Source organism: Oratosquilla oratoria, chromosome 23 (genome assembly GCF_046742065.1).
Source record: "Oratosquilla oratoria isolate Oo_2021 chromosome 23, ASM4674206v1, whole genome shotgun sequence".
Lineage (NCBI taxonomy): Eukaryota > Metazoa > Arthropoda > Malacostraca > Stomatopoda > Squillidae > Oratosquilla > Oratosquilla oratoria.
Window position 1 is genome coordinate 2,592,159 of NC_134799.1, and position 19,858 is coordinate 2,612,016.

The 19,858-nt window shown below is 41.4% G+C and overlaps 1 protein-coding gene across 1 annotated transcript in view; it reads right to left on the bottom strand.

Moving 5' to 3' along the window:
• The window catches only part of arr (low-density lipoprotein receptor-related protein 6), a 38,736-nt gene that overhangs the window by 15,240 nt on the left and 3,638 nt on the right, over positions 1-19,858 (bottom strand). The window contains exons 2-18 of the mRNA XM_076206457.1: positions 14,218-14,312; positions 13,380-13,511; positions 12,874-13,064; positions 12,496-12,706; positions 10,019-10,129; positions 9,633-9,846; positions 7,397-7,560; positions 6,524-6,697; positions 5,549-5,779; positions 5,246-5,387; positions 4,626-4,790; positions 4,049-4,193; positions 3,641-3,829; positions 3,409-3,516; positions 3,040-3,229; positions 2,308-2,439; positions 1,672-1,972 (exon numbers count right to left, since the gene is read on the bottom strand). Coding sequence (XP_076062572.1) covers positions 1,672-1,972; positions 2,308-2,439; positions 3,040-3,229; positions 3,409-3,516; positions 3,641-3,829; positions 4,049-4,193; positions 4,626-4,790; positions 5,246-5,387; positions 5,549-5,779; positions 6,524-6,697; positions 7,397-7,560; positions 9,633-9,846; positions 10,019-10,129; positions 12,496-12,706; positions 12,874-13,064; positions 13,380-13,511; positions 14,218-14,312 — 2,895 coding nt within the window. The remainder of the gene's footprint in view (positions 1-1,671; positions 1,973-2,307; positions 2,440-3,039; positions 3,230-3,408; positions 3,517-3,640; positions 3,830-4,048; positions 4,194-4,625; positions 4,791-5,245; positions 5,388-5,548; positions 5,780-6,523; positions 6,698-7,396; positions 7,561-9,632; positions 9,847-10,018; positions 10,130-12,495; positions 12,707-12,873; positions 13,065-13,379; positions 13,512-14,217; positions 14,313-19,858) is intronic.

A 19,858-nucleotide genomic window follows, 5' to 3' on the forward strand; every position in this document is an offset into this window, starting at 1 on the left:
AGGGGTGAATGGAGAATGGTTGTATATGGATGATGTTGTGATTGCATGAGGTGGAATGGGCGGGTGGATGGGGGGTGAGGTAGTATGGGAATGATTTTATGCCTTTTCTTTTTGGCTACCCCCCTTGTAAGGGGGAAAAAGCCTTGGTATATGTATGTATGTATGTTCTTTTATTACACCCATCTCTTAAATAACTGTGTGAGAAATAAATTGACACAGCCCGAAGGGATTTCTCCCTGTCTTCTTTTTTTCTGCATGAGGGGAAGCCACCAATCTAATGAGGAGGCCTTGCTGTGGATATGCTGTGTCTTGCAACACCGCTTCTGACCCAGGGCAATGGGCAAGATGCAGGGATGACCTGTCATCCAGGAGGAGCCAAGATAATAGGGAGGGTGGGAGTGGAGCATGTGGGGATGGAATGGATGGGAGTGGATTTTATGCCTTTGTTTTTTGACTACCTCCCTTGTAAGGGGGGGAAATGCCTTTGGTGTATGTATGTATGTATACCAAGGTTCTTCACCCTCATAAGGGGGGTTAGCCAAGTCAAATACATCCACACACTACCATCCACCACCCTTGTTTCCTTCTTATCTTAGCTCCTCAAGGATGAAAGGTCATCTGTCTCCTCCCCAGTGCCCAGGATAGAAGTAAAGCAGCAAGACATGGCACATCTATAGTAGGGATGCTCCACTTACATAGCAACCCCCATTCCCATAACCTCATGCAGAAAATAGAGAAGACAAGGAGAAATCCTTTTGGGCTGAGTCAAAATATCATCCATACACAACCATCTTCCACTCACTTATATCTCATACCTTCTCTCTTCCTTGCTCAATACACATTCCCCTTTTACTCAAAACCCCTCAGGTTTACTCCATCCACATCTGTTTTCCACACCTCTTTTACTAATCTTTCTTTACTCATTCTTTCCATGTGTCCAAACCCTCTCAATAATCTTTCAACAGCACTATCCACCAGATCCCTTTCCACCCTTGTAACCCTTACTATTCTTCTCAGACACTTTTAAGTCAGACATTTAGATTTTTATTTTCTACCCTTAACAGTTTTCCCCCAAACCCCCATACATCTGCAATACCTCCCACAGCGCTTTCCTGTCTACTTTGTCATAACGGCTGAAAAAATGTACATACATATACCAATGGCTTTTTTACCCCTTACAAGGAAGGTAGCCAAATTCACAGGCATAAAATCCACTCCCATTCACTCCTTTGCCTCCTCCTGGATGACAGGTCCCTGCATCTCACCCACTGCCTTGGGTCAGAAGCAATGTAGCAAGACACAACACATCCACAGCAAGGCCATTTCATTTAGTTGGCAACCCCCACCCTCCGTCCCTTCATAACACTGACAAAATGACTATTTCTGCATGAGGGGATGGAGGGGTGGGGGTCGCCAATTAAGTGAAGCAGCCTTGCTGTGGATGTAATGTGTCTTGCTCCATTGTTTCTGACCCTGGGCAATGTGTGGGAAACAGAGATGACCCATCATCCATAAGGAACTAAGATGAGGAGGTGGAGGGTGTGGAATGGGTGGGAGTAGGTACATTGCCTTAACTATCTCCCTTACATAGGGAGAGAAAAAAATATATATATAAAAAAATAAAAATAAACTCTCGGTATATTGATAGACAAAATTACATGATCAACTTACGCCGACATGTCTTTCCATCTTTCTGCAACTTAAAATGTGTGGGGCAGGAACAGATATGAGTCCTTTCAACAACAACTGGACTGGGCATAGTGGCAACAGCTGTGGGAGTGACTCCATCTTCAGCAGGCTGTGTGTGAACAGTGGATGCTGGAAAGGGGGCAAGACTGGCCGGTGGAGTGGGAGCTGGGGGGAAAGCCAGGCACAGATGTGAGCAGCCTCCATTGTTAGAGGTGCAAGGGTTGCTGCCAGACTGACGAGACGAATGGTACACCAAGATGTCTGTGATGAAGTCAAGCCGTTCCTAGAAAGGAAAAAAACTTTTTCAATGCAAAATTTGGCGGAAAGGCTCCAAATTTAGAGAACATTAGAGATGGGGAGTGTTTCTTTTCTAACTGATCCCTACATTGGTTCCTGCCACACTATAAAATAGATTAACATATCTTCCCACTCAGTAATAGTAGGACCCAATAATAGTAACAGTATTTGTTTTCTTGGGTTTCACTGACTGGGAACCCAAATACAGCCAGGATCTGAGAGTAATCCTCACATCCTCCCATAGATCTCAGTAGGAAGATAAGTTAGATGAAGAATGATATGGGGATACACCAACAGCAATTTAACATTTCCAACACCAACCTGGATTTTAGTGCGGTTGTCTCCGGTCAACTTTTCTGCTCGTTCTATGAAGCCCAACTTCCAGTCAGCCCAGTATATATGGTCCTTATACAAGGTTAGGCCATATGGTTGTTGTAGCCCAACCAGTATCTCCTGAAGGGGTAAATTCATCAAAACATACACATTAATGACTTGTATCCATTTGTTGACAATACAGTAATTGCTCCCATACCCAAAGTAATTGGGCCACTGCATTTTCTGATCTGGAGAGTATTTGGACATGAGATAAAATCATTCACCCTAACTAAAGTCTCCACTCTGCCACTCCAGTGGAATATAAATAAATTGTATGATAATGGCAAGGTTCAGATACGAGAATACAGCATATACATGCAGCAGATAATTTGCATATGTACACAACATGCTTCTATGTACATACATACATATACCAAAGGCTTTTCCCCCCTTATAAGGGAGGCAGCCAAAAAGAAAAAGGCACAAAAACCATCCCCACCCATTCCATCCCTAAATACACTCCACTCCCCTCCACCCTCTACCCTCCCTCTCATCTTGACACCTCCTGGATGACGGGTCATCCCTGCATCTTGTCCACTGCCCTGGGTCAGAGGCAGTGTCGCAAGACACAGCACATCCACAGCAAGGCCGCTTCATGTAATCATCCAAATTAATATCCCCTTCATGTATCCCTTCCTACCTTTCCTGAAATGTCCCTTACCCCTCACCCCTCCTCACCTTCCTGTTCCTGCCATCTAGGTCACTGCTTTCAATCTTCTTGTTGTCCAGGTCAGTCCAATATAACCTTCTATCCTCAAAGTCTATGGTGAGTCCATTGGTTCTCTTCACGTTGGTTATGATGCGTTCCGGGTTACTGCCATCTAGATTGGCTCTGGCAATATCTGGGCTATCAGCTCTCCATTCAGACCTAAGGATTTGGAAGCCAAGAACCATAATATGTATTTCTTATCCTTGTATGGGACCTCGATGATCAACACCCAACTTTCTCCAAGGTTTCAAACTGTACATAGGAGGGCTGAGGTACTTGCAAATGTGTGTTCTTCCACTCCTCTTTAGCATTCAAACATTAATTCCCAAACTACTCACCAATACATCAGGCCTTCTCCTGGATCTAGGGCAAGGGAATGTGGCTCCTCCACTTCTGTCCACAGCAAAACTCTCCGTGACGATCCATCTAATCGAGCCACCTCAATCCTTATCCACCATAAAAAATTAATAATTGTATTGTAATAGTATTCCTGCACAAGATGCTCTTGCTCTATATAACAGTGATAAATGTAGATACTACTAAAATGCAACAACCTAATATCATATGCACCTGTTGTACGACAAATCCGCCCAATAGATGTTTCGTGCAAGCCAATCCACGGCCATTCCTTCCGGTAGCTGCAAACCAAACTCGATGATATGTTCAAGTTGGGAGCCATTCAAGAATGACCGAGAAATGGCCTTTGATTTGATGTCTGTCCAGTACAAGCGGTTTTCACTGCTGTCAAAGTCTATTGCCCTGCAATGACCAAAACAATTTGTCTCAATAGCCAGCAAAACAACTGATCACAACTATATCTAAATCTTCCCCTATATCAGTGAGTAATACTTGTGATACAAGGTTATATCAGATGAAATTATCAAAAGCCATGTATTCAGGCTTCAGCATTAAAAACGTATACAACAAGATATCACGTAAACACGTTTAAACCCAGTGTAAAGTGTAAGTTGTCCTTACATAGCTTCCTTAATTCCTGTGACAGGAATGGGCACATTTTTGTGGTTGGCTTGCAAAGAGATACGGTGGATGTCCTCCTTCTGGGCGTACAAAAGAAAAGCCTCTGGGACCACACACTCTTTCTCGTCACTCGTCAGCTCATACCCTACCATCAACCATTACACGATTATGAAAAATATAATCTAAGAAAGAAGTTGTTGTTTAAAAGAACATGTAAATATATACAAGTCTACATAGAAAGTTCTCTGTGCACACTGTGAAAGGCTACCAATTGGAATGGATCACAAGGACAGGTGATCACCCTATCCAAAATCATTCTTAGATCAAGAGTCAGGGTATGCTTTGACTTAGCCAATCCCCTTTGGCTAAATATATCATTTTGGATGGAGGAGTGGGAGTTGTCAAATAATAAAACAGTTGGAGTAAATCGGCTCAAATCATCAGGAAGAGCCACCTTGCTGGATCGCCTTCAACCTGAGACGGGACAGGAACCGCCCTTTGTCCCCAATCTGCCTTTAACAGAGTGCAACAAATAATGACAACAACAGGTCTCAACAGTCTATTAAATAAGAATTACCGATGGGGCAGCCACATATGTAATCGTGTGGCCGATTCAGGCAAAGGTGAGAGCATCCTCCGTTGTTTTCAGCACATGGGTTGGTGCCCAGCTCTTGATTGATGTTCACAGCTTTCAAACCCATTAAATCTGGCAGTTGATCTATGATGACCTCTCTCCGAGTACCTGTGCAGGATGGCATACAACAAATGCATTTAGAGGCAATATCCCTAACAGAGGAAAGACTACTGGCAAATAAAATCTTCATATTTTACATTAACTTTGGGAAGCAGATAAATAGTCCATGGGCAATGAATGGTGTACACAATATTTCCTGTGCAGTGAACTTTACCCTCTTCACATATGTTCCTCTACCCACTATCCTTGAGGAGCTAAGAAGAGAGGGATGAAAGGGTGGTGGAGGGGAGTGGGATGGGTGGGAGTAAATACATGTCTTTGCCTTGGCTACCTCCCTTATAAGGGAAAAAAAAAAGCTTTTGGTATATACATAGATTGAGACCCACTAGAAAAAAAAATAAAATAAAAAATAAACAAATAAATAACATGCTGCCCATTCTCAAATTATCTCATTCCCCATATCAACATCACCTATTCCCTTCTTATTTGCTTGAATATCTTACCAGTCTGTTTGTGGACTCTTTCTATGTTCCTTCTCTGCCACTCTGTCCAATAGACATAGTCCCCAAGGAGAGAGAAGCCAAAGAAGTGCGGAACTTGATCACTCAACAATTCTCGCCGCTCCTTTCCGTCCATGTTTGCATACTAAAAGGATGAAAACATATCCAAATACATAAATCTACAAATGAGACATCTCAATCCCACAAATGACAATACTACAATATTACATCCACCAAATTCTTCCATACAATGGACCAATGGCCCATACGTCATTCAAGATAGAAAAAAGAAAACGTTAGACAAACCTCAATCTTGTCCTTCTCAGCATCACACCAATAGATGCGTTGATTTTCATAATCGATGGCAATACCATTGGGCCATCCAATACCTTTGGTAATGATTACTTTCCTCATGGAGCCATCCAGTGCGGCTCTCTCAATTTTTGGTTGTTCACCCCAGTCAGTCCAGAACATGAGACCTCCCACCGGATCTAATGCGATGGCTCTAGGCTCATCAAGATCATCTGTTATCAAAATCTGTTGGAAAAGATAAGTAAGTGAATATGGGGGAGTGGCCAAATCAAATGACACAACTAATTAACAACCATAGATGACCTCAACACTTCATGAATGAAGGTCCATCCCTACTCCCAGTCACACTATGCAAACTAACCACTTCAGTATAAGTCAAATTCTCGTGCACAGCATCTGTTGCCATATGAATGATGCATAACATTATTCGCATTATAAAATATAATCACAGAAAATGTGATCTAACCAGTTCATGTAACCTGAGGGTAACACATGGACAACTACAAAAAAATATGATCAAGATGCCAATGCTGAGGTACAAGTGGGTTAACCCCTTCCATACGGTGCCGCACACGTAGGCGTCATGGGGAGCGAGTGTATTCGCGAGGCTGCCATATCGGCGTCTTGATTATATTTATTGTAGTCGCCCCTCAATAATGACATTCTTTCTAATTCTTTTGTAATCGCATTTTCTATGGTTATCAAAATTCACGGGTGAAGAGAGAACGATCGATATAAGCGGTGACTATATTTTATGATGCGAGTATTATTACGACACGTCGTACGGCTGGCATTGGCTGCTGCCACCGAGATCCAAGTCCATGACGCCTACGTGTGCGGCACCGTATGGAAGGGGTTAAGGGCAACAAATATGGCAAGGAAGACACTTAGCTGTACAGCTACCACATTCTTAATTATACAGCATCTCTAACATTTTCAATAACTCGACAAGAATCTCGTCAAAATTACCTTCCTCGAAGATCCGTTCAGTCTAGCTACCTCGATACGTTCTGTACCCGAATCTGTCCAGTAGAGATTTCCTGCTATCCAGTCAATCGCTACACCATCTGGATGTTTTATTTCTGTACTGACTAACGTCTCCTCTTCAGATCCATCAAGCTTAGCTCTCTTGATGCATAATGCCTGAAAACAGAGTACATTTTTCTATAGAAAAGTAGTTTTTAATTAATGCAATTATTTTTTTCAACTTGTAATAAAGCCATTAACCACAATGCAAGGTGGTTAGACACAGGAGAAAATCTACATCCCTATGATTGCTATCACAATAGACCTTTTCAAAGGCAATGCAGCACATCCACAACTGATTTGCCCTTGCTGTTTCACAATATGGCAAACCCCTTCATTATCCACTCAACAACACTTTATGAAGCAGACCATGAGACCATGTCAACTCTTCATTCAATTACAACCATCATCCATTGATTTCTATCTCTAGCAATATTTCTTCTCTGCTCAAGAGACATTCCTCCTACATCAAGTGTCCCCTTCACCCTGTATGTCAACCTTATTCTTGGTCTCCCACTCAAGTTCACTCCATCCACTCCTCTCAACTCTCTTTGCTACTCTTTCCTAACTCATTCTCTTCATATGCCCAAACAATTCTCTGCATGCTTTTGATCTACCTATCCAACAACACCCTTTTCCACCCTGTTCGTCTCACTTCCACATTTACCACTCTATCCATCCTTGTAACAACTACCATACCATGTTTAGGCTTTTCCTTTCTACCTTAAAATTTATATGCAAAGAATTTTGTCTGAGGGGTACACCAATACATGTTCAACCCCCAGAAATCCAAAATTGTTTAACAACTTAACTTACCTCATCATCTGTCCAATATATGTGACGACCAACAGGATCAAAGTCTACAGCCACAGAGTCTTTGACTGCCGAAACGGGTAAAATAATAGCAGTGTGATCCTGTGTGTCGAGGGAAATAATACGAATGTCTGCCCGCCTTGCCAACAAAAGGAACTCTTGGGGGCCTGAAAAAGACAAACTTAACAATAACAGTTGGCACAAGTTTCATTGAAAATGCAGCTTATGTTGACTGATCTTCAAGCCCAATCTGGAAGCCGAATGTCACAACAACCGCACCTCTACGCGGAGGCGAGTGTTGATGGAGATGGACAGTAAGTAGATGATCCACTCCGTCATCTACCTCGCAGGTACTGAACATTTGCTGCACCATTTATTACTATTCCCTCATACTAGTCAAGATGTTTTAATTTTTTCAGCCAAGGCACATTTCCTGAATTGGAGTACTGGCCATATAGTGATATGTAATCAATACTTAAAGGGACTGAGGCACTTCTATAGATCAGAGCCATAAAGAATGTTGAAAGCAAAACCCTACTCGTATATTAATGTTGAACCTCTCCTTAATTCTAAATTTCCACCTCTTCTTTTTCTTATGTTCCTACAATGGGATTGAGGAAGCTGGTGGCAGAGTTTGGGAGAGTATGTGATAGAAGAAAGCTAAAGATAAATGTGGGTAAAAGTAAGGTGATGAGATGTACAAGGGGTGAAAGTGGCAGTAGACTGGAAGTGAACATTAAGGGAGAGCGACTGGAGGAAGTGGATAGTTTTAGATACTTGGGTGCAAGTGTAGCAGGAAAAGGTGGAGTGAAGGTGGAGGTAGAATGTAGATTGAGAGAAGCGAGTAAATGCCTTGGTGGTTTAAAGAGTGTAATGAGAAATAGACATTTGGGAATGGATGCGAAGAGGAGACTGTATGAAGGAGTGATTGTGCCAACAGCATTGTATGGGGCAGAAACGTGGAACATAAGAGAAGAAGAGAGAAGGAGTTTGAATGTGTTTGAGATGAGGTGTCTGAGAAGTATGGTGGGGGTTACTAGGCTAGATAGAGTGAGAAATGAGGAGGTGAGGAGGAGAACAGGGGTGAAAAAGGATTTGGGAGATAGGGTTGATGAAAGAATATTAGGATGGTTTGGACACATGGAAAGAATGAGTGAAGAAAGACTAGTAAAAGAGGTATGGAAGGCAGATGTGGAGGGAGTGAACATGAGGGGACGTCCTAGGATGAGGTGGATGGATGGGGTGAAGGGGGCTTTGGGGAAGAGGGGAATGTCTGTTGAGGAAGGAAGGGAGAGGACGGAAGACAGAGGTGAGTGGAGAATGGTTGTATATGGATGATGTTGTGACTGCATGAGGAGGAATGGGCGGGGGGGTGGGGGGTGGGGTAGTATGTGTGAGTAAATTTTGACGCAGCCCGAAGGGATTTCTCCCCGTCCTCTCCTTATATGCAAAGGGGGACGGAGAGGGGGGGTCGCCGATTAAATGAAGCGGCCTTGCTGTGGATGTACTGTGTCTTGCGACACTGCTTCTGACCCAGGGCGGTGGGCAGGGTGCAGGGATGACCCGTCATCCAGGAGGTGCTCAGATGAGAGGAAGGGTGGGAGGGGTGTGGAGTGTATTTAGGGATGAAATGGGTGGGAGTGTTTTTATGCCTTTCCCTTTTTGGCTACCTCCCTTGGAAGGGGGAAAAAGCCTTGGTATATGTATGTATGTATGTATGTCCTACAATGGGGAAAAGAATAGTGCCACCATGTTCCTATGTGGGTCACACAAAACAACTAAATGGGATGAAGTGTGGGGACCAGGAATCCTGCTCTATGTAAATTCCTCCCATGGGATAAAGAATCCAACCAGAACCCTGGTAACCGAGTAGTTGAATGTGCATTGTTGTATGCCTGTGAGAAGATGGATGTGTTAGAATTAATTGAAACTAAACTGAAAGGGAAAGGTAAGTATACAAGTGTACTGGGTAAGGTATCTGGAGAGGAAAGTGGGGGGATGGGAAGGAGTGTCTGCTGGCATGTGATTATATGTTTATATGTGTATATGGTTGGATGGAAGGAAGTATCATCCAGATTATTGTTGGCAAAAATATAAATAGGTTGGAAGGGATGGGTGTTTGTGAATGTGTATAGTAATGATTGTAAGAAAAGTCAAGGTAAGAGTAGTTTTGGACAAGAAAAAAAAAGAGGGAGGAAGACGATGAAAAAGAGATAGAGAGAGATAGAGACAGACTTACCCTGAGCACATGTGAAATTATCGATGAGTTTGACTCCAGTGGGGCAGGCACAGGTGAAGTATGGGGGTGTTGGTGCAGCGAGGCACAAGTGACTGCAGCCACCATTGTGGTGCTGACAGGGAGTGTCCGTGTATGGCTGCCGTGCTGGATGGTACACGTGGACATACATGGGTGATAGGTTGATGCTCAGCTTTTGAGGGTTATCACAGCTCTTCTGCAAAATTTCAAGCTTTAAGGTCTAATGTCTGCTGCAAGACACAATTATGTTTCTTATTTAAGAAAACTACTCTTTGCCAGCCTTGCAACGTTAACCTGGACTATAGATATATACCAATAATGAACCTCAAGTAGGAAGTACATAAATAAATAGAGGCAGTTTTACTTACATTCTTGCTTAACCTACAATAGTGTATAGAACGCGTTTCCCAATCTGTCCAGTAGATTGTGGAGTTGAAATATGACAAGGCAAACGGGTATGGCAAATTATTTTCCACCACCTGCCATGAGGAAATGAATACAAATTACCCAATAGAAACAGAACATATCAACATTAAATACATATATATATAAATAACATCCATATACCACTTGGTTTTCCCCCCTTACCAGGGAGGTAGACAAAACCAAAAGGCACCCACTCCCAACAACCACACTTTCCTCCCGCTCATTCACTTGTTCATCGTGCACATTTGTACGGCCATCTTTAAAAGCTCTCACCCACTTCCTCACCATCCCATTACTCAATGTTTTCTCCATACACTTCACTGATCTGACGATGAATTTCAGCCGCTTTCACACCTTTAGCAGTAAGAAAACGAATCACGGCACGTATTTCACAGTCGGCAGCATTCTCAATCGGAGGAGGCATTTCAAATCCTCACAAACTTAAACACGGTCAGATGATTCCATAATTATGTTGAAAAGTAGATTACAGTACAGGCTTTCATGTAAAAATAAAATTGTTATGAAAAGTCTACTTGTTTCATTTTTATTTCAAAGCGGTACTTACTTAAAAAACACGCCTCGTACATACAAAGGCCCTTTCCTCCTCACAAGGAATGGAGATGGGCAAGTATTACACACACCCATATCATAAACAAATAAAACCCATTCATCCATTCCCACATGATGGATTGACAGCACGAGCTTTATGCAGTCAATATTTTATTTACGGACTTCAGTAATACCCCTACAGACAAGTCACACAGCATTCTTATAACTATAAATAAATCTTGAATATCCAGTCCCTCACTACAATGGGTAAAAATAATGTGGCACAACTCTTCCACAGCAAATACTGACACCCTGAGCTGGTTTCCCCCCTACATATTCACCATATGCTTCCCCTCATTATCCACAGACAAGATCTAAACACAAGGCACTCTGCAGTACAAAAATACCATACTTCAGTAATACAACAAAATGTTAGATACAAGGTTGTAGTAGTGATCCCAAAATATAATAACTTAATAAATAATTTCTAGTCTCCTATTACCACTTCCAATTATATTCCCTTAACTTTATTTTCAACAACAGAACAACTTAGTGATTGTAATATCATTCTGGACAAAAAAAGCAACAACCACAAACATTAGTTGCTGGAAAACAACCAATTCACCCAATGATGCTTCAAAATATCATGCACACAGTAAGATGGGACCAACAGTATGTACATGAACAAGGTGGTCTTGAAAAAAGGACCTCAGAGTTACTTCCCCCTGCTACCCATTTCCAAACCCTGTCGGACTGCTACTTCCTTTTACAAGATCAGCCCCTTGGGAGCTGACCCTTCAGTCTTGAAATTGGGCCCAAGCCCCCTTTTTAATTGTCTGCCTCACCTCCACCTACAAACACAAGATCTGACAACTAATGATCTTTCTTTTGCTTTCAGCCAGTGACAAAGAAACATTCCCACACTGATATACATACATATACCAAAGGCTTTATTCCCCCTTATAAGGGAGGTAGCCAAAAAACAAAGGCTCCCACCCATTCCATCCCCTACATACTCCATTCCCTTCTACCCTCTTCCCTGCCTCTTATCTTGGCACCTCCTGGATGACGGGTGATCCCTGCACCTTGTCCATTGCCCTGGGTCAGAAGCAGGGTCGCAAGACACAGCACATCCACAGCAAGGCTTTACATCTGCGACCCCCCCCCCCTCTGTCCCCTGATATAACACAGTCAAAACTTTCTTTCCATAGATATGCAGGAGGGACCATGGACCATTGATACCTGCTATTGGACTGGATTTCCAGTCGGCAAAACTCAAGGCAACAGGCAACTTATTGCACAGTGCACTCTACTACAGCACTTGGCAACACTTGTAATGGTATGGTACCATTGTGTACATATAATTACATACAGCATTGTACAAGTATTAGGTACTGTATTTGCAGTGTTCAATTGTGTTTGTGATTTTCCATTGCATAAATGTCATAGATTTTAGTGTATATTGATTTTGTTATTGTCACTGTTACATTTCTGTGTGCCATTTTATAAGGAGAACCAAGGTGAATCATGTATGTTTCCTGCGCTAGCTCAAAGATTAATGTCCCCGTGTGGGCAGCCTTGATTTTGCCTTGGACATGTGCGCACGGTTTGTCTGTAGTGTTTTGTAATTTACATATTTATTATAATCCACCATGTTTCATTTGAGCCACCCTTTACACACTTCTGCCTCTTGTCTAAGAGTTTCATGAAAAAACAATAAGCTCACGTACTTTTCTAAATAGATATGATTTCCTGAGCTCATACACATTACCACATAACCTAAAAGGTTTCTACTGCTTTCATAAATCTACCAATACACCAGCAATCCTGCCCAAACCATAGATTATGAAAAAAATAAAAAGACACCTACCATTCTCCTATTTTTTCCTTCAAAATCTGCCGAAGCAATGAAGTGTAATTTGGCATCTGCCCAGTAGACGGTTCTGGATTCATAGTCGATGGTAAGACCATTGGGCCAGTGGATGTCCTCCTTGATGATCGTGCGGCGAGTGGTAGGGTCTCCGTTCATACCTGCACGTTCAATCTTTGGACTCTCCCCCCAGTCGGTCCAAAATAGCAGCCTAAAAAAAAATTATATTGTCATGATCACTTCACTCATATCAACAAAGCATACTTCCATAGCACAAGAAGGAAGAGAGGAACATTGTTCTGGAGAGCAATTATATTAGATCTACTGTTCCAATGTTAATTGATAAGGTACAATAAAAACTTTACCACTGCCACTTACCCTTCTCCTGGTACAAGAGCCACCGCACGGGGCTGGTCAAGGTCTTGCCAGAAGAGGACCCTACGAAACTCCCGGTAAAGCTCAGCTACTTCTATGCGATTAGTATCTGAGTCAGTCCAGTAGAGTTTCTTACCTAACCAATCTACTGCTAGGCCATCTGGGATCACAATCCCCCGATCAATAAGGGTCACCTGTAAAATACCTACATGGTAAGGCCTCATGACCACACTAAATTCCTTGATGATACACACATACACCAAAGGCCTTTTTTCCCCCTTATACAGGAGGTAGCCAAAAAACAAAGGAGAAAAAAAAAAAAAAAAAAATCCATCCCTATCTCCCCTCCACCCTCTTATCTTGATGATGATAATTAAGTTATACTGAAAATCAATGTATCCATACTAAGAGTAAAATGATCTTAATACATGTACTTAATGTCAATCAATTTTCATGCAATAAAGTAATAAAGTGTATCACCGTAAAACCAGTTCATTCTCCTCACATACCTGTTTGGCCCCTCTGGTAGGAGTGTTTGTGTTGTTGAGGGAGATGCATTTAATAAGCTCATCCCTGATGTCTGTCCAACAGACCACCTGGTCTTCATGATGATAGTCAACAAATGCTGCATCGCTAACATCCTAATGGGTAAAAAAAAATTCTATTCCAACCATTCCACAGAGAGTATTTTTATAAATTTTACACAAAACAATTGGGTGTTGATGTGGTTTAATGTCGCAAACTCCTCCCTATTGGAAGGCTAGAATGGTTCCCCTAATGGAGGACTTTGTAGCCGGCGGCAGGGTTCGAACCTCCATTCCCTCAACCATCACCACAAGTAATGACGCACTAACCTGCTCAGCCAGTGTGCTTCCCAAAAATTGGGTGTTAACTCCACAATTTAAAAAAATGTGGCACTAAATTTGAAGGGACTTCAGACTCCAAAGCACATTACATTCATGGTAATACAATTACAAATAAAATAAACTCTGAGCAAAAATGTTATTACCAATTCTTCAACATGGACGTCAGTATTCTCCACTGTCCATCTTCAAAACCCACTGATACTCTCACCTCCATCTGGAGGTCCCCAAAGGTTTGACACTTGATCTCCAGACCAGGCCAAGGAATTCACATAACAGTGAACTTCCCCAATCTTTCTATATATCAAACACCCTACAACTCCTCTTCTGCTCCTATAACTACAAGTCAGTGACAGAAAAAGTCCCGTAATAATACAAAGCAAGATCATCTATTAAACAAAATATTCTACCCAGAATTAGAACCAGCTGCAACTAAATCTCAAGCCAATAATCATCATTACATCAATCAAGTAAACCCCCTTACCTTCACTAGAATTTGTTTTGAATTACCCTGCCGGTCTCTCTCTACATCTATGAGGCGAATGTCCTTACGGTTAGCAAGTAGCAATTCCGGATAGCCTGTAATATATAAAAATTATTTTAAATATTCTCATATCATAACTAGTTGCATACCATGATATAAATTTATATAGAAACTATATATCAAGCTACCAGTAGGTTTTGTCTCAACCTTATGTCTTAAAGCACAATACAATGCTGACTGATGAAGCACACTAGCTTACATCAATCATATTCATGCAATATTACATGAAGGGCTGGAGCCTATGATCAACATACACTTTTCACTTAATACAACAAAATTACTTGTAATGGTATATATGTAGTTTTATTTTTGTCTAACTGTTAGATGATGACTATGTCTTAAATAAATAAATAAATCTTACAACTACATTTTGCCATGAGGGTTTTAAGTTTCCTTAAACATAACTTTTAATAAAACTATCTTGCATCAAGCAAATGCCCTACTTTTTCTTCTGTCATTACCCAGATATAACAAACTTCTTAAAATGGGAACATACTTGATATCTTTTATTGTAGCCAATGCCAGACTTATTTGGGGAAGGTAGGTTACGAGTACCTTCATAGCAATGAGATGCATCTTTTTAGGTATTAATTTGGGTTCTACAACAATTTATATGTATATTTACCTGAGGAGACCTGGCCACAATGTATGGGTTAAAAAAATGAGCCTAACAGAAACAATGCCTGATTAAACCTGTGATCCTTAATATAATGGACTCTGGGCTATTAGTTATAATAGCCACTAACACAAAATTGAAAACTAGGTACATATTATGCTCAAAAGACTTTGTTCTGGCTAATGCTTAATGATTCTATTTAGCACAGAACCCCTTAAATCAATAAAGGGTTAAAAGCAATCTCCAATGAACTGCATCAAAGCCTTACAAATATGACAATGGTGTGAATGACGATCTTTTTATTATTTAAATCCAGACTAATTTACTTAACTTTGAGGAATCCCCCTTACTGTAAAATGGTTAATTAGCCAATTAACCACTTCAGCATGAGTCAAATTCTTGCATACAGCATTGGCTGCCACATGTACGATGCATCATACTACTTGCATTATAAAATATAAAGTCACTGCTGTATTACTCGTTCTCTTTTATTCCAAGTTATAATAAACACAGAAAATGTGATCAAACCAGCTCACAGAATCTGGTGGTAACTCAAGTGCAACTACAATATATATATATATATAAAATCAAGATGCAGACGTCGGTATCCCCATGTACCCACGCATGCCTCATGACACCTACACAGACATAATCGTACCGAAATGGTTAACGTTACTTGTCATATTGCATGGCAATAACTTCTGAGCCAGCAGAAAAGCCCTCAATCATCAAACCAATATAACAACATTCCAACTGCAACTCACAAAACATCATACAAAAACAAGTACACACTCAAAACATAAAACTAACACTCCAAAACAGACTACCAAATTTCATAGAAAAGGGTGGAGGATTTAAAGGTGTTTGATAAGGCATTAATGGACAATGTAGTGGTATCAAAGGAAGGATGGGCAGAGTTATGGATGTTCATGTTTTTAGGGGAAAGTGAGGTAGTGTTGCATCATTTTTTGGTGCAAGGTAAACTGAGAGTGGAGGATAAATGTACAATCATACATATACCAAAGGGTCTTTCCCCCCTACAAGGGAAGAGGAAAAGAATGTGAGGCAGTGAGACACTTAAAGTAACCAAGTTGAATAAGGAGATGAAACACCAGAAGCTGAAAAAAGTGTGGGAGGTGGTGTGGGATGGAACAGAGGCAGGAGTAGAAGAGGAACGGGTATGTTTTAGTGAGGAAGTGATAAAGTATGCAAAGATAAGATATGGAACAAAGAGGATGGAAGGGAATGGAAAAAAGGGTAGTGAATGTTGGAATGAAGTGAAGGCAATAGTAGAAGAGATGAAGCAAGTACATGTGGATTGGTTCCAGGATAAGATTAAGGAAATATATGAGGGGTACAAGAAGAGGAGAGAAAAAAACATAAGGTAAGGTGGCAAAGAGGAGAGCAGATGTAAAACAGGTTAGGAGTATGACAAAATTTTGAAGAGTAAAATCATGTTTTGGAAAGAAGTGAAGAGAGCATGGGGGAGGGTGACTCTGGCTGTAAAGAAAAGGTAAAGGGTGCAGACAGACAGAAGTTGATAGAAGTAAAGGCAGTATGGGGAAGGTGAGTTGAGTATTTTAGAGTTGTTGAATGTAATGATGATTAGGGAGGGATCAACTGGCAGTGTGAGGAGCTAAAAAAAATGACAGTGATGGGAGAGGAAAATGACAGGGAAATAGGAAAAGATGAGGTGCAAGGTGTACTGAAAATTACGAAAGCTGGTTAGGCACCTGCATTCGATGGGTGTCATGTGGAGGTTCTGAAAAGGGGAGGAACAGTTATAGTGTATTGGCTAGTGAAGTAAGTTAATGTATATCTAAGATAGGGGAGGGTGCCAGAGGACTAGGGAAGTAATTACATAGTTCCACTTTACAAAAGGAGAGGGGGCAATTGTGAATGCATTAGTTTCAGATATGTCATTTGAGTACCACTGAAAAAGCATATGGCAGGGTGTTGAGAGGATTCAGAAAGGAACTGAAGGAATAATTAGGAAGGAGCAGTGAGGGTTTAGGAAAGGTAAAGGGTGCTTGGATCAAATATTTGACATGACACATTTGCATGACATTTTTCTCTAAATGGAAGGATGTTTCTTAACCATTTATGGACTTGAGGCTTATGAAATGGTAGACAGTGCATTGTGGGAGGTTTTGCAGATATATGGGACACAGGGAAAGCTGTTAAGGGTAGTCAAACATTTTTACAAGTAGCAGAGCTTGTGTTTGGATTGCAAACGGTGTGAGTGAATGGTCTGAGGTGAAGTTGGGGCCACATCTGGGCTGTGTTATGTTTCCATGGCTTTTCAGTGTGTATACAGATGAGGTTGTACAGGAGGTAAATATGAGGGTGATAAGCAGGAGATTTGAGATGGTTAGAGATTGAAGGGAAATGGGAAGCGAGCCACTTGTTTGCTGATAACACTGCTTGTGGCTATCTGACACAGCTAGTGACAGAGTTTGGGAAGGTGTGTGACAGGAGGATGAAAATAAATATGGGTAAGAGCAAAATAATGATATATACAAGACATGAGAGTGGCAGCAATTTGGAGTCATATCTAATATAAGGTTAAATGAAGTAGTTTTAAATATTTAGGGTCACAGGAAGCAAGGAATGAAGGAGTGGGGGTAGAAGTAAATTGTGGATTGAGGGCATCAAGTAAATGTATTGGAAGGATGAAAAGTGACATGAGACATAGGTATCTGGGGATGGATATAAAGAGAAAACTGTATGAAGGGGTGATTGTGCGCATGGCACAACATAGTGCAAAGATTTGGAATTAAGGGAAGCAGAGAGAAATCCAAAGGTGTTTAAGAAGTATGATGGGTGTTTCTAGGATGGACAGTGAGAAATGAGGAAGTCAGGAAAGGTTGGAAAGGAAACTAGCTGATAGGGTAGATGAATGAATACTAGGATGGTTTGCGTAGATGAAAAAAATGAACAAAGACTACCAAAAAGTGTGGAGGGCAGGTGGATGGAGTAAAGTGAAGAGGCTGATCAAGAATGAGATGGATGGTTGGGGTGAAAGAGACTGAGTAAAAGGGAAATATCTGTTGAGCAGGGAAGAGAGAAGCCAAGAGATAAGTGGAGAATGGTTATGAATGGAACATAAACTGACATGGGCCAAAGGGGGTTTCTACCCTTCTTGATTTTCCCATAAGGGGACTAGTAGGGAAGGTCATCTTGTATTAAGCGATGGGGCCATGCTGTGGATATGTTGTGCCTTGCTGCATTGGCTTCTGACCAAAGCAGTGGACAGGGGTCTAGGACAACCCTTTATCAACAAGGAGCTACATTACCTAGGACAACCCTTTATCAACAAGGAGCTACATTACTTAAGTAGAAACATCTTTGCATTTAACGATTTTATTCCATTAATCTCTCAGTTTGGGAGAGCAAGCCACTCAGGCAAGGGTTCGAATCCCAGGAGGAGTTTGTTTCCACACACATATATATATATATACATACATATACCAAGGCTTTTTCCCCCTTTCAAGGGAGGTAGCCAAAAAGGGAAAGGCATAAAAACACTCCCACCCATTTCATCCCTATATACACTCCACACCCCTCCCACCCTCCCTCTCATCTGAGCACCTCCTGGATGACGGGTCATCCCTGCACCTTGCCCACCGCCCTGGGTCAGAAGCAGTGTCACAAGACACAGCACATCCACAGCAAGGCCGCTTCATTTAATCGGCGACCCCCCTTGCATATAAGGAGAGGACGGGGAGAAATCCCTTCGGGCTGCGTCAAAATTTGCTCACACATACTACCTCACCCCCCACCCACCCCCGCCCATTCCTCCTCATGCAATCACAACATCATCCATATACAACCATTCTCCACTCACCTCTGTCTTCCGTCCTCTCCCTTCCTTCCTCAACAGACATTCCCCTCTTCCCCAAAGCCCCCTTCACCCCATCCATCCACCTCATCCTAGGACGTCCCCTCATGTTCACTCCCTACACATCTGCCTTCCATACCTCTTTTACTAGTCTTTCTTCACTCATTCTTTCCATGTGTCCAAACCATCCTAATATTCTTTCATCAACCCTATCTCCCAGCTCCTTTTTCACCCCTGTTCTCCTCCTCACCTCCTCATTTCTCACTCTATCCAGCCTAGTAACCCCCACCATACTTCTCGGACACCTCATCTCAAACACATTCAAACTCCTTCTCTCTTCTTCTCTTATGTTCCACGTTTCTGCCCCATACAGTGCTGTTGGCACAATCACTCCTTCATACAGTCTCCTCTTTGCATCCATTCCTAAATGTCTATTCCTCATTACACTCTTTAATCCACCAAGGCATTTACTCGCTTCTCTCAATCTACATTCTACCTCCACCTTTTCCTGCTACACTTGCACCCAAGTATCTAAAACTATCCACTTCCTCCAGTCGCTCTCCCTTAATGTTCACTTCCAGTCTATATATATATAAATTATACAGGAGGTCCTTGGTTTACAATGGTCTCAAACTTGTGTCATTTCATGGTTTCAATGTTTGTCCCTTTGCTGATTTTATTCTTAATAACACAAAGAACTAATTGATGAGCATGCTAGAGGAATACATTGCCATACAACAAAAGACTGAAGAAGAAAGCACCATTCTAGATTACTATTTATCATTTGCTCTTTCATTTGTGTTGCTTTTCTTGGAAGCTTTTTGCACTTCATTAAGGCACCCAAGCATAAGCTATACTCTTCTATTAGCATTGCATCAAAGAAAATCACCATGGAAGATGCTAACTTAAGTTGTTTCCAGCCTTCAATGAAAATAGGCTTACAATGTTGCATTGGAACAGAACTCTTGTAACATAAGGACCCCTTGCCTATACAGTGATTCACCACAGCCTTGGATCATGTGTTGGACAACTGTTGTAACCTGAGGACCCCAGCATATATATATATATATATATATATATATATATATATATATATATATATATATATATATATATATATATAT